The 16,290-nt window shown below is 36.2% G+C and overlaps 1 protein-coding gene across 1 annotated transcript in view; it reads left to right on the top strand.

The window, feature by feature from the left end:
* LOC100609532 (protein eyes shut homolog) overlaps window positions 1–16,290 on the top strand; it is a 2,075,858-nt gene that overhangs the window by 2,049,268 nt on the left and 10,300 nt on the right. Inside the window, exon 43 of the mRNA XM_063813139.1 lies at window positions 5–177. Coding sequence (XP_063669209.1) covers window positions 5–177 — 173 coding nt within the window. The remainder of the gene's footprint in view (window positions 1–4; window positions 178–16,290) is intronic.

The raw sequence follows: 16,290 nt of genomic DNA, 5'->3' as shown, positions 1-16,290 counted from the left end.
ACAGCTGCAATTGTACCACTGGGTGGAAAGGATCACTCTGCACAGAGACAGTTTCTACCTGTGATCCTGAACATGACCCTCCACACCACTGTAGCAGAGGAGCAACCTGCATTTCATTACCTCATGGATACACCTGTTTCTGTCCTCTAGGAACCACTGGAATCTACTGTGAACAAGGTGAGGCAGAATTTCAAATCATTTTGCTGTCCACAAATATAACTAAAATTAGGAACTTCAAAGTCAGTTTTCTTTTTGAGAAGTAAAAAAGTACATATAATAAAATTCAAATCCACTGTCCTCTTTTTCTAGTATATTTGACATTATACTTCACAGATAGACTAGTACTTAAAATTCAGTAGTACAAAAAATACAGCTTTTAGTATTGCTTTAATTTATTAACTCTAAACTCTCTATTTTGTGTAGATGTTCTAAATGTTTTGTGCTAAATGCAGTTAAGTCAAGTGAGCTTAAGTTCATAACTCAGTTCCAGATCAAGACTTCATCTCTGTGAGCCTCTCCTATCTGTATTTTCCATCTCACTCAAAACTGTCAGAAATATCACAAGGCCATCAGCTTCAGAGGGAAATTAGAGAGGAGAAATGGCCCCAAGTCAAGTAGTAACAGTAAGAAGCGACAGTGTCCTAACTACTGGGGCAACTTATGGTAGTGCCTCTAAAAGAGCTCAGCAATCTCTGGGTGCTCCCAAGCTGGGCTGTGGCTAAGGGATAATGGTATTTCTAGATCTGAGCTATCTTCTCTTTAATACCTGGCTGGGACTTCCAGAATAGCATTAGGGAATCCAGGAAACTCCCAGTTAAGGAAGTTGGAGAGATTAAGCCAGGAAAATAAAGGGACATAAGGACCTACCTGCCATATCCTAGCTTCCTGAAACTGGACTATCTACTATTTCTCTATCCTGCCTCACCCACCACCCAGAAGATGAAGCTTTAGCTCTCTCTTCCCTATTTTAGAAACAGAGGCTGGGATAAAAAGAGTACAGGAGTCAATCACCAATTGTGCTATATCCACCTTTGCATTATTTGGATGTTTTATTGTAATATCATATTCATATGTGTAAGAAAAAAATTAATATTTCTAGATCACTTTATCAAATATATTAATGCAAACATTTTATTCCTATATTCCTTGATATTCTACTTAGGTTTAACTGTCCAAAAGTCAAAATTGTTAATAAATGGAAGACATTTGAGGGTTAGAATAATAGTAGTTTATGGGAAAAAATGTTTAATCATGTCTTGAGTGTGATTATGAAATAATGAGATGAAGTTTTGTATCTGGCTTACATAAATCAGTCTCTCATAGTGACATTAGGGATCAATCTTGATCTTTAAGAAATTGTGTTTCTTAATTCCTAGAATATGCCACACTATTTCCCGGAGTAGAGATTTTGTGTTGCTTCCCTCTGCCTAGAATGCTTTCATCTTCCCCTCCATACCAGGTGCTAACACTTCACCTTGCTAATTTAGGGAAGACTTTCCTGATTGTCTTTCATAGAACTGAGGGCAGTGACCATGTCTGTTGAGTATCTAGCATCCATCATATAGTGCAGAGCAAAAAAAAAAAAAAAAAAAAAAAAAAAAAATCGGTTAAATATTTAAACTTAATAGCAATAATAAAAACTGATTATGATGGTTTTCATAGAATAGTTCCTTAGTGAAAGGCAGAGTACTCAAAAATTAACCAAGATGAGTACCTTTATAACTCCCAAAGGAATAGCTTTTAGAAATGGAAATAAATAATATGACAAGTAACATAAGGGCTAGTGAATTTAACAATAGGGCAAGCCACAGTTTTGATGCTTAAAGGCTCAGACAGTGAAAGTTTGAAAGATAGATTAACCCAAAATTTGTGTGGGTGTGTGGATGTATATAAATAGATTATATAGAGGGCAGATGAAGATAGATGAATGGATGTATAGATAGAAGATTAGATAGATAGATACATAGATAGATAGATAGATAGATAGATAGATAGATATACATACATACATACATATGTACATAGATATTGGAATAGTCAGAGTAATGAGATTTTACAGAAAGAAAGTCTAGAAGATTTCATTAAAGGTGCCAGAAAATGGGTGACATCCACATAGAATTCTAACACAAAGTTAACCAAAGATATACCTTGATATTCTATAAAATAACAATTTGGTTAGAATACTTTAGAATCCAGAGTACTCATTAAAATATTATACCAAGAATTCTGGTTCACACATTTTGCAAGATAGGCAATATGTCCAGTTACTTTTCTCATATACTCAAGTCTTGCTTATTTGCTCATTTATGTTATAGCTATCTTTCCTGTTATAACTTATGATTTACAACTATACATATAACCTCTCCTAAATCATAAAATCTCCTCTCAGTTTACTTTTTCCTCATATTATTGGTAAATTGCTTTTTTCATGGACTAGTTTTAATACTAAATTCTAGCTATTGTGCACCAATGACATATAGTAAGTTAGATTCCATAATGTGTGAGTTTTTTACTTTTAACCCAGCAAATATTGAAAATGTTTCCTTTTTTGTTTTCACATTTTTTCCATTCATAGTATAATTTTCTTTTCACTCATTTCTAATTCCATAAGATAAAGAAACCCACACACATGGACATTTTGCATGAAACAGGCAAATGTTCAAACTACTTAAACATTTTTCTCATGCCAACAATTCTTTATGGTCCAACCAGTCCCTGATTTCCATTGAAACTGATTCTTACTAATGGAGATGTTCAATTCTTCAAGCCCTTCAACACATGGGATGGTTTCCAGCCAAGTCCTTGGTTTTCCTAATAACAGAGAAATTGGTCCAACACACAGTAGATGGCAGTGTCAGGAATTATTACTGTGTTTTCCTGTTTTCAAATACTTGTTTTTCAGGTGTATTTGGCCATGTGGAACACAGCAAGCAATGCACATGCTTTCTTCATAGGAAAAAAAATAAGCTTTAGTCTTTATTTCACTACTTTCAATCCCACTGTGATAATTAATAGAGGTGTAGTTACATGTGTATTAGATTCTCTATGTCTATGAACTTATAATAGTCATAAAAAGTAAAAGATAAGTAGGCACTGGCTATGATTCCTAGGAACACACATTTTACTTGTTTAGTCTTCTATGCTCTTCAGTACAACCTGCTAAATTATAAGTGAAACTCGGAGAGAAAGTGAAATGTATATAATAATTCTGAAGTTTATATGAACATCAAGCTTTTTGAGCATTTAAATGAATAGATGTGGCAGCTAAGCCTTAGTAGAAAGAAACAGACACAACTTCCATTTCTAACCTTAGACATTGGGCAAGTAACTTAACTCTCCTGAACATCAGGTTTCTCATGTGTGAAAAGGAGATATTTAAGAATCTCTGTTCGTGGGGAAATTTCGGCTAAAGTCTGGGGAGATTTCATTCTGCTTTTGTCAAGTCCTAAATTATTATTAGTTTTTACAAAACAGTGAGTGAAAAGTTAAGAACTTTAAGAGACATATCTATGAGGTTATTTTTTCAATAAAGTTCTTTTTTCATTTCCATTCAAGATAGCATTAATAAGCACAAAAAATACATACATTGAATTTTTAGTTACCAACGGCTGAAGTTTCCTCCCTCAAAATGTTTTATATACTGAGTCATAAATACCCTGCCCCCCATTCTAGGAAGGCAGACAAAAATAGTGTTTGTTTACAAACAATTTCTACAAATAGGACTTGGTTGCTACTTCCCCTCAGGCAGGTCTGCCCACCTTCTTTTAAACTGAGATGATTGACAATGATGAGATCCAGCCAATTTGGGGCAATAAGAGGAAGGCTCCCTTAGTTTTTAATCAAAATATTACTGGTGACAAGCAAGTCAAAATTATCATGACCATAGTGGAAGATACAAAGATCAGAAAATAGCTCATGATTTCGTTTCCTCCACTTGATAAAATCTGTAAAGTATACATTAAGAAAAATAGAAAAGCAAGCCTTCTAGTGCCGTGTTCTTATAGCAGCCAAGGAATATCACAAGGCAAATGGTAAAGAAAGCCCTATAGTCTGAGAGGTAGAATTGTCAAAGACTCTTCTAGCATACCTCCAAAAAGAGTATGATAAGGAATCAATAAAATAAAGAGGCCTCCACAGTGCCTAGCATATAACTAGAACTCCATTAGTATTAGTCGCCTCCTACAGAGAAAGAAAAAAAGTGTTAGATTACATTTGGGTAAAATGCAGGCCATGTTCACATAGATATTTTTATAATTTTCATTTTAATAATATGGGTTAGCTTTAATATATTCTTAAGTTGAAATATTTTAAACCTCCTATTTTAAAAAGATGATGTTTTCTATATAAAAGATGTAAAGATTTTCAAACTATAATGATAAATGTAGTAGACATTAAGTTTCCAAAATGACCAAATAAAATGTTTAAAACAACAACAACAATACTCAGCCAGGTGCAGTAGCTCATGCCTGTGATCCTAGCGTTTTGGGAGGCCAAGGCAGGAGGACTGTTTGAGGCTAGGAGTTCTAGACCAGCCTGGGCAACATAGCAAAATCCTCATCTCTACAAAAAAAATAGATTAGCCAGGTGTGTTCGTGCATGCCTGTAGTCCTAGCTACTCAGGAGGCTGAAGCAGGAGGATTGCTTGGGTCCACAATTCAAGGTCACAGTGAGCTGTGATCATGCCACTGCACTCCAACTTGGATGACAGAATGAGACCCTGTATCTAAATAGAAAACAAACAAACAAAGAAACTCATTCTCAATAGAGTAATAGCAAATTGTTAAATTTTAAATAATATTTGTGGAGAACCTACTCAGGCAATACGAAGAGATCCAAAGCAGTATAAAATAGTGTCCTTCTGGAATCCTCCCTTATCAGGGGAACCCACCCCCAATATTTCAACGTAGGTTCTTTCTATTTTCCCTAAGTGTCAGTCGTTCTGAGAAATAAATAGAAAGAGTACAAAGAGAGGAATTTTACAGCTGGGACACCGGGGGTGACATCACATATTGGTAGGTGTGTGATGCCCACCTGAGCCACAAAACCAGCAAGTTTTTATTAAGGATTTCAAAAGCGGAGGGGGTGTATGAACAGGGAGTAGGTCACAAAGATCACATGCTTCTGAGGCCAATAAAGATCACAAGGCAAAGGGCAAAGCAAGATCACAAGGCAAAGGGCAAAGTCAAAAACTCCTGATAAGGGTCTATGTTCAGCTGTGCAAGTACTGTCTTGATAAACATCTTAAACAACAGAAAACAGGGTTTCAGAGCAGAGAACCGGTCAGACCTCAAATTTACCAGGGTGGGGTTTCTTCCCCACCCTAATAAGCCTGAGGGTACTGCAGGAAACCAGGGCATCTTTCAGTCCTTATGTCAACCGCATAACACAGACACTGCCAGAGCAGCCATTTATAGACCTCCCCCCAAGAATGCATGCCTTTCCCAGGGTCTTAATTATCAACATTCCTTGCTAGGAAAAGAATTCAGCAATATCTTCCCTACTTGCACATCTGTTTACAGGCTCTCTGCAAGAAGAAAAATATGGCTCTATTCTGCCAGACCCTGCAGGCAGTCAGACCTTATGATTGTCTTCCCTTGTTCCCTAAAACTGCTGTTATTCTGTTCTTTTTCAAGGTGCACTGATTTCATATTGTTCAAACACACATGTTTTACGATCAATTTGTACAGTTTAACACAGTAGTGGTCCTGAGGTGATGTACATTCTCAGCTTACAAAGATAATAGGATTAAGAGATTAAAGACAGGGATAAGAAATTATAAAAGTATTAATTTTGGAAACTGATAAATGTCCATGAAACCTTCATAATTTATGTTCAGAGATTGCAGTAAAGACAGGTGTAAGAAATTATAAAAATATTAATTTGGGGAACTGATAGATGTCCATATTAAAATGAAATCTTCACAATTTATGTTTCTCTGCCGTGGCTCCAGCCGGTCCCTCTGTTTGGGGTCCTGACTTCCCACAACACTCCCTAACTCATTTTATGAGGGCAGCATCATCCTGATACCAAAGCCTGGTAGAGACACAACAAAAAAGAGAATTTTAGGCCAATATCCCTGATGAACATTGATACAAAAATCCTCAATAAAATACTGGCAAACTAAATCCAGGAGCATATCAAAAAGCTTATCCACCATGATCAAGTTGGCTTCATCCCTGGAATGCAAGGCTGGTTCAACATATGCAAATCAATAAACGTAAACCATCACATAAACAGAACCAATGACCAAAACCACATGAATATCTCAAAAGATGCAGAAAAGACCTTTGACAAAATTCAACAGTCTTTCATGCTAAAAACTCTTAATAAACTAGGTATTGATGGAACATATCTCAAAATAATAAGAGCTATTTATGACAAACCCACAGACAATATCATACCGAATGGGCAAAAACTGGAAGCATTCCCTTTGAAAACCGGCACAAGACAAGGATGCTCTCTCTCACCACTCCTGTTAAAATAATACTGGAAGTTCTGGCCAGGGCAATCAGGCAAGAGAAAGAAATAAAGGTATTCAATTAGGAAAAGAGGAAGTCAAATTGTCTCTGTTTGCAGATGACATGATTATATATTTAGAAAACCCCATTGTCTCAGCCCAAAATCTCCTTAAGCTGATAAGCAACTTAAGCAAAGTCTCAGGATACAAAATCAATGTGCAAAAATCACAAGCATTCCTATACACCAATAATAGACAAACAGCCAAATCATGAGTGAACTCCCATTCACAGTTGCTGCAAAGAGAATAAAATACCTACGAATACAATTTACAAGGGATGTGAAGGACCTCTTCAAGGAGAACTACAAACCACTGCTCAAGGAAATAAGAGAGGACACACAAACAAATGGAAGAACATTCCATGCTCATGGGTAGGAAGAATCATTATTGTGAAAATGGCCATACTGCCCAAGGTAATTTATGGACTCAATGCTATCCCAATGAAGCTACCAAAGACTTTCTTCACAGCATTGGAAAAAACTACTTTAAATATCATAGGGAACCAAAAAAGAGCTCGTATAGCCAGGACAATCCTAAGCAAAAAGAACAAAGCTGGAGGCATCACACTACCTGACTTCAAACTGGACTACAAGGCTACAGTAACCAAAACAGCATGGTACTGGTACCAAAACAGAGAGATAGACCAATAGAACAGAACAGAGGCCTCAGAAATAACACCACACATCTACAGCCATCTGATCTTTGACAAACCTGACAAAAACAAGCAATGGGGAAAGGATTCCCTATTTAATAAATGGTGCTGGGAAAACTGGCTAGCCATATGTAGAAAGCTGAAACTGGATCCTTTCCTTACACCTTATACAAAAATTAATTCAAGATGGATTAAAGACTTAAACGTTAGACCTAAAACCATAAAAACCCTAGAAGAAAAACCTAGGCATTACCATTCAGGACATAGGCATGGGCAAGGACTTCACGTCTAAAACACCAAAAGCAATGGCAACAAAAGCCAAAATTGACAAATGGGAAAATGCAGAATTTTAAGTGAAGAAACCTGGCAAATCCAAATATTGCTCCTATTTGTATATTTGATCATCTGCTCAATAATCAAGTTTAGTATTAACTGTAGTGATATGGGTCTACATTATGTAGCTCTTGATGTGCACATCATTTCTACAAAGATTACATGGTTTGAATCGATCATGCAGACACACCAGATAGAGCTAAGTTGAGGGTCATTCTACGGGATGTAAAGCCTCTTAAAAACTGTCAAGAATATGGAAAACAGTAAGAGGAACTGTTCCAGATTGAAGAAATATGAAGAGACATGACAACTAAATGTAACGCATTCCTGAAGGGCATCCTGGACAAGAAAGGAAAAAGAGACCTTGTTGGAACAGTTGAAACGTGAATCATGCCTATGGATTGGATTGTTGGATTGTAGTGTTGTATCAATGTTGACTTCCTGATTTGGAGGTTTGAGTGCTAATTATATAGGAAAATATCCTTGTTTACGGGAAACATTGACTAGAATGTTTAGAAGTTGTAGGACACTGCATCTTTAGCTTGTTTTTATAGGTTGGGAAAAAGGTCTAATAATAAGTAGGGTGTGTGTGTGTGTGTGTGTGTGTGTGTGTGACAGAGACAGACAGAGACACAGGAAGAAAGAGACAGGAAATGAGAGAACGAAAAAGATGAGAAAATGCAATAAAATAGGAACAATTGGAGAGTCTGGGTGAAAGAGATGAGAGTTCTTTTTGTTATGGCAACTTATCTATAAGTTCAAAATTGTTTCAAAGTGAGTTATAAAAAAAATATTTCCATTATTACACACCTCTTATAAGCACCCTCAACACTCAAACCGCCATTGTTTCCATTGCACAAAATGATTTTTTAAAGCAACTCAAAAGTAAACTCAGACACAGCAAACGTGGTGTAGACAGAGAAACCAAAACAAAACAAAAGCTTCAAAGGTACAAATTAAACTGAGCAATGTAAGGCCTCGTGCTACCTGCTACTGATGCACAGGCAGAGTAAGCATGTTTTTCCTCTGAATCATAGCTTTGAGCAAGTCTGTAAATGTAAATATAATATCAATTCTTTTGTATTTTTGAGGCTTGTTTTATGGCCCAGTATTTAGCAAATATTTGTATATATTTTGTGTGTTTTTGACAAGAATGCATATTGGGAAGGTCAAATGCTATGTCTATGTCCATGATATCAAACATGTTGATTGTGTTGTTTAAATCTCCTGAATTCCTTACCGATCTCTGTTGCTTGATCTATTAGTTACTAAATTCTAGATCATACATCAGCCTACTAAACCACCACCTTGAACATCTTAAGAACATCTCAAATGTGTCCTACCTGAGCTCCACATCTTCTCCAAAATACCTGCTTCTCCCACAGTCTTCCCCATTTCAGTTAATGACAACATTATCCTTCTAGTTTCTCAGGACAAAAACCCCATAGTTACCCTTGATTCCTCTCCTTCTTTCTTACCCACATGTGATCTTTCAATTTTTCAAAATATATTTGAAATATGACCACTTTTCACTACCTCCACTGCTACTTCTCTGATACAAGCCACCATCACTTCTTACCAGTATTATAGTAATAACCTCTTGATAGGGAGTGCCCTGTTCCCACATTTGCATTCGTCACTGTATTCTCAGTGCAGCAACCAAAGCGATATTGTTTAACTTCCATCAGATGATGACACTCCTCTGCTCAAAGCTTTCCAATGATTTCCCATCTCATTCTTATAAGACAGTCTTGATGGATGTAATAGCCATAATATGTAGAGAGACAATTTTCTACTGGTCTGTCATGTTTCTACACAAGTTTTTTTTTAACTTTTATTTTAGATTCAGGAGGTACATGTGCAGGTTTGTTACAAGAGTGTGCTGCATGATTCTAAGGTTTGAGGTACAATTGAACCCAGTCACCCAGGTAGTGAGCATAGTACATATAGTTTTTCAACCCTTACTCCCATCTGCCTCGCCCCGATTTTGTAGTTCCCAGTGTCAATTGTTCCCATCTTTATGTCCATGTGTATCCAATGTTTAGCTCCCACTTATGAGAACACACAGTATTTGGTTTTCTGTTTCTGTGTTAATTTGCTTAGGACAATTGCCTCCACCTGCTGATTAAAGGTACTGGCTGTTTTTGTTCTTGGCTATCTTTTCAAATATGTTTGTGTAGAAAATATTCTTGGAAGACAGGGATAATGTCTTCCTTTGGAGCAAGAAGCCAGTTTGCTTACTGCCTTATAAGATGGAGATACTGTCTTCATTTGGAGCAAAAAGCAAGCATGCTCACTGCCCATTATAAAAATATTTGGATCTCTAACCTCAGACTTCCTCCCCAAGCAACCTAATGCATGTTTATAACGTGGTCCGTGAGAGAACTGAGGTTCATAGAATTGACTCAAAAATGCTGATACTTTGGCTACTGCTAATGCTGTAATAAACTGTCCTTTGTCTCTGGAGTTTCATGTCTCTTACTAGCATCATTGAAAATGTTGCAAGCACATAGATACAGCTGGAGGCCATTATCGTAAGCAAATTAATACAGGAGCAGAAAACCAAATACCACCTGTTCTCACTTATAGGTAGGAACTAAACACTGAGTACAAACAGATATAAAGATGGGAACAATAGGCACTGGGATCTACTAGAGGGGGTAGGGAGGGAGGGGCAAACGGGCCGAAAAACTACCTATTGGGTACTATGCTTACTACTTGGGTGATGGGATCAATTGTACGCCAAATCTCAGCATCATGCACTTTACCCATATAACAAACTTGCACATGTACCCTTGGACCTAAAATACAAGTTGAAATTAAAAGGAAAAGAAGAGAAGTTGCAGGCTAGTAAGTTAGCTAGCCAGTAGGTAAGTCTCAGAACCTTCCCAGTCTTTGAGAATGTGATCTGGTCCCCATAACCTCTCTGACCTTATCTATTAAAACTCTCCCCTTCCTTAACACTCGTCCAGTCACACTGCCCTCCTTCCTGTTCTTTAATCATGGTAGGAACCCTATCACCCCAGGGTTCATTATTCCCTCTATCCTCAAAGAGCCACTTGGCCCAATTCTTTACCTCCTTGAGGTGTTTATTCAAATACCACCTTCTTCATAATGCCTTTCCTGCCCCCACATGCACACATGCCTTTCTCCTTTCCCTGTTCTTCTAAGATGTATCAATATATATTCACTATTTAAACATACAACATATATTTAGTTTACCAACATGTTTATTTAGTTTACTATTTCCACCCACAAGGATGACAGCACAAATAATTTTTGTTTGTTTTACTGTTATGTCCCGGACAGGTAGCCAAAATACTTCAACTTCTGTGAACCTAGTGAACGTGTTGGCACAAACCTTTGCCTATGGTGAAATAGGGAGGGTTGCCAATGGTCACTAAATCTAAAAGACGGATAGCCAATCAGGAAATATTAATTTATGGTTTCAGAATACATGTGGAATATTTTCACCACAAAGTGATCATTTTTAGGAGTTGATAGACATACAAGAAATAATTGGGCGTATCTCAATGACTAATCACTGGTATGTCCACCTCAATTTTTCTCTTGACTTTATTTTAATCTATAAAATAAACATTTGAGTCATACTAAGCATAGTCATTTTTCCTGTTCTAGTTTATCCTTGAAACTGCTAAATAAAAATGTACCTCTTTTTGAAATGACATCTTGCACCAATATTTTGAATGTGTATTATTATTAGAAAATGCAATCCTCCCCAGTACTTTGTTACTGAATACTTAATCAAATAATAAGCTATTAGAGCTGAAGCCTTTCTTGTTATATAAAAAATATGTATTGAGCATCTTCTCAAAACATACAATGTCAGAGCTATTAATAAAATTCATTTCTTTTGAGTTTTAGTTCAGTGACATTTACATACAATTTCAGTATGTGTCACTTCTTTGGAAAAGCACGAGTTAGGAGGTCAGCTGTTTTATGATACGCTCACATGTGCACAGATAATTCTCAACTCCTGCACTGACCCAGTATCAACAATAGTTTCAGCAAAATCTTCCTCTTGAAATACAATTCGAGCTCCTCCCCACTGGGTAACAGGGAACCCTCTCATCATGCTGTTGTTGACTGAACTCTTCCATTCTTGAGACCCCCCTCCCAGATGTTAAATCCAGCCAAAGGAAAGCAGCAAAGCCAAATAGGTACTACCACAAAACCTAGCCTTATAGGTATTTTTTATCTGCATTCTTCATTGTGTTCAATATTTCCTACAAACACTTCCTCAAGAGGGAGAGGGAAAAGATTACTTGTAAGATGCTAAAAGTGTGTATCAAATATAAACAGAGGACAAACTATTAATTTTTGAAAAATATTAGCTATCTGCTTATAACATAAAGCTTGATTTCTAGCTCAAACTATTCACAATACTATGAGCCACATAAGTTAAAGGCCTATAAATTTAAAAACATACAAATTTATGGTAAAAAAATATAGAATGCAAAACTAGAATCTCTGAGGGAAAAATATAGATGATTATACATAACTATGTGTTGAGTAATGTTTTTAAATAAGACAAAACAAGTAAATTGTAAAAGACCAAGAATATTGGTAAATACAAACTTAAAAATTTTGAATAGCATACCATAAGTAAAGTTGAAAGAAAAATGACAAATATGAGGATATACTTGCAATAGATATAAGAAAGGATTAGGACTCAGAAGACATTTTAAAAATTGCAAATCGAATTTAAAAACATACAACAGACATAAACAAAAAAGTCACAGAAAAACACAAATGGCCAATATTCACATGAGAAACTCAACTTCACTTGTAATCAGCAAAATGCAAATTAAAATAAAATGGAATCATTATGACTGCTAAAAACTTAAAATTTTAATAATCTCAAGTGTGCTTGAGGATATATATAAGGATATTCTGTCACCCTCTGCTGGTTGTGGACACTTTAGAGTGTAGTTTGGTGGCATCTATTAACTCTAAAAATGAACACAGACCATCACACTGCGATTCCATTTCTCACATGTTTAAAAGGAGATATAATTAAGTATGTTTATCAGTATAATAACAAAATAATTTTTTTTGAAGTGGAGTCTTGCTCTGTCACCAGGCTAGAGTGCAGTGGTGTGATCTCAACTCACTGCAACCTCTGCCTCCCAAGTTCAAGCGATCCTCCTGCCTCAGCCTCCTGAATAGCTGGGGCTACAGGTGCGCACCACCATGCCCAGCTAATTTTTTGTATTTTTAGTAGAGACGGGGTTTCATCATGTTGGCCAGGTTGGTCTCGATCTCTTGACCTCGTGATCCGCCCACCTTGCCCTCCCAAAGTGCTGAGATTACAGGCGTGAGCCACCATGCCCAGACGATAACAAAATAATTTCAAGCAACTCAAAACATGGCAACATGGCAGTGGTTAAGTAAATTGTGGTATAATTAATCTAAGATAATCAAACTATGACAAATCCAGTAGTAAAAGCCAGTGCATCTGAAGTTTAAAGAAAAGGAGGAAAAGTAGCATCATATTTCCATGTAGATTGTTCATTGAACATCTCCAGGGAACACTATTCACATAAATTACAATGTGATGACTTCCCCTTGGGGTTATGCAGTGCACCATATGCACAATGGTGGGAATGTTGGGAATTTAACAGGAGGCCAAATCATGCAAAGCTCCAGAGGCTATGGTAAAGAATCTGCATTTTATTCTAAGTAAAATCCCTGAAGGGTTTAAAGAGGGCAATGAATTGATGTTTTCAAAAGGTTTCTCTGGCAGATATATAAAATGTATGTGAAGAGATTAAGACAAAAAGTAAAAAGATCAATGAGGAGTACATTGCAATGGTCTAATCAAGAGTTGATAGTGGCATCAACTTGGATGGTGGCAGTGGTAATGGAAAGATGGGGCAAATATGAAATATATCATGCAGCTATAATCTATTAATGCATTATATTGGGAAAAGTAAAGGAAATTTTGGAAACAGCACAATCAAATTGATTACCAAGTTTCTACATGGGGCTTTGAATGGGTGGTGGGACCATTTGCTGATCTGAGGAAGGCTGAGGGAAGAGTATCTTTCAGCAGTACAACTTCAAACATGTTAAGTTCGATATAACTCATATAGCCAAAACAAATAATCAATAAGAGAGATGACTATATAAAACTGAAGCTGACAGAAGAGGTTTAGATAGACGTAAATTTTCAAGGAGTTATCATATGTATAGGTATTTCTTAAAGTCATGGAATTAGATGAGAGGTCACTAATGGAAAGAAAAGAAGAGAGATGGGCTATGGAAAGCCCTGAGGAATTATAAAATTTATAAGACAGGGGCACATGAAGCTAGAGAGATAGGGTGGGAAACCAGGAGAAATGGAATACAACTGAAAATAGCCTAGTTACCCTTCAATGAGGGAACTGCTAAGGAAATCATCCTATATCCATTTTATAAAATATTATGCCACAAAATACAGTCAACTGCTCTTTGACAAAAGAGGAAGAAGAATAAAATGGGGAAAGGATAATCTTTTCAACAAATGATGCTAGAAGAAATGGACATCCACATGCAAAAAGAAAAAAAAAGAATCTAGACACAGACATGACATCTTTCACAAAATTTAACTCAAAATGGATTCAAGGCCTAAATATAAAATAAAAAACTATAAAACTCCTAGAAGAAAATATAAGAGAAAATCTAGATGACTTTGAGTTTGATGATGAGTTTCTAGATGCCAACCAAAGGCAGAATCCATGAAAGAAAAAAATTGATAAATTATATTTCATTAAAATTAAAAAACTAATCTGTCAAAGACACATGAAAGAGAGTGAGAATACAAGCCACAGACTGGCAGAAAATATTTGCAAAATATATATCTGATAGAGAACTGCTATCCAAAGTAAACAAGGAATTCTTAAAATTCAACACAAAAATTAACTCAATTTTTAAAATGGGCAAAATATCTAAACATAAACCTCACTAAAGAAGATATTCAGATGGCAAATGAGCATATGAAAATGCTCAACATCTTACGTCATTAGGAAATTACAAATTATAATAATTGTATAACACTAGATACTTTTTAGAATAGCTAAAACCCAAACACTTATCACCTAAAGCCAGCAAGGATATGGAACAATAGGAACTCTCATTCATTACTGGTAATGCAAAATTGTACAACAATTTTGGAAGACAATTGGGCAGTTTCTTACAAAACTAAAAATGCTCTTACCATATGATCAAGCAATTGTGTTCCTTGGTATTTGTCCAAAGGAGCTGAAAACTTGTGTTCAAACTATATGATTCCAACTATATGATATACTGGAAAAGGCAAAACCATGAAGTCAGTAAAAAAAGATCAGTGGTTGCCAGGGTGGAGGGAGAGTCAAATAGGCAAGCAAAGAGGATATGATGTATGATTTTATGTATGATACTGTAATGGTAAATAAATTTCACAACGCATTTGTCAAAATCCATAGAATGTACGTGAAGAGTGAATCCTATGTAAATGATGAACTTATGTGATAATGATGTGTCAATATAGATTCATCCATTTAACAAATGTACTCTAGTGGGCAATACTGACAGTGGAGAAGGCTGCGCATGTGTTGAGACAAGGGGTATATGGAAACCCTAATACTTTCCACTCAGTTTTGCAGTGAACCTAAAATGGCTCTGAAAAAATAAAGTGTACTTTTAAAAATACCTTCCATGTATTTAAAAGAAGTGATAGGCAAAATATGCTAATATCAGTTTCACAAAGATAGATGGAAAAAAGCAATTACTTATGCATAGTTTATATAAAATGTGGTTTTATTTAAAATAAATCAAGTATTAGATATATGCATATGTTAATTGTATGTGTATTTTTTTAAAGTCTGGCTACATGTACAATAAACTTAACAGTAATTCTTGGGATTAAGAGAGGAGAAACAATGAAATTTCACTTAAAAAATGTTATACACTTTTATATTGTTTGTCTTATAATAAACATGTATTAATTTAGCAATATTTTAAAAAGTTCAAAAGGACACTACATTTTAAATCACCCTTGTGTTCTTAAAATTTTAACCAGATTTTATGAAAATGTGGTCCAAGGAACCCCTATGTCAGAAACACCAGGAGGGTTTATTAAAAATGGGGATGCTTTCTGAATCCCATCCCAGCATTTTTTTTTTTACGACAGGGTCTCACTCCGTCACCCAAGCTGGAGTGCAGTGGTGCCATCTCAGCTTACTGCAACCTCCACCCCCACCTGCACCTCCCAAGCTCAACTGATCCTTCCACTTCAGCCTCCCCAGTAGCTGGGACCACAGGCATTCGCCACCATGCCCAGCTAACATATATATATATATATATATATATATATATATATATATATATTTTTTTTTTTTTTTTTTTTTTTTGAGAGGTGGTGTTTCGCCATGTTGCTCAGGCTGGTCTCAAACTCCTGAGCTCAAGCAATCCTCCAGCCTCAGCCTCCCAAAGTGCTGGGGTTACAGGAGTGAGCCATCGTGCCCGGCCTCCATCCTGGCTTTAATAAATCAGGCCCTCTAGGAATGAGGTATAGCGCTTTGCATTCTTGGCAACACGATCAGGTGATTCTAACCTCTACCCTTCTGAATAGCAATAAGTCGAAATGAATGAGTACAGTTTTTTTAAAAAAATCAGCAAATGCCAACACCTCTTGGATAAACACCTACCAATTATTCAATCTAAAGTAAAAGGAGCCGTTAGCATACGCCTGGTCCACAGAGCAGGGAGAAAACTAAATAACTAGATTAATGGCTAAGCTATGTCC

This window comes from Pan troglodytes, chromosome 5 (genome assembly GCF_028858775.2).
Source record: "Pan troglodytes isolate AG18354 chromosome 5, NHGRI_mPanTro3-v2.0_pri, whole genome shotgun sequence".
Classification (NCBI taxonomy): Eukaryota; Metazoa; Chordata; class Mammalia; order Primates; family Hominidae; genus Pan; species Pan troglodytes.
This window is presented reverse-complemented; position numbering and strand designations above follow the sequence as displayed.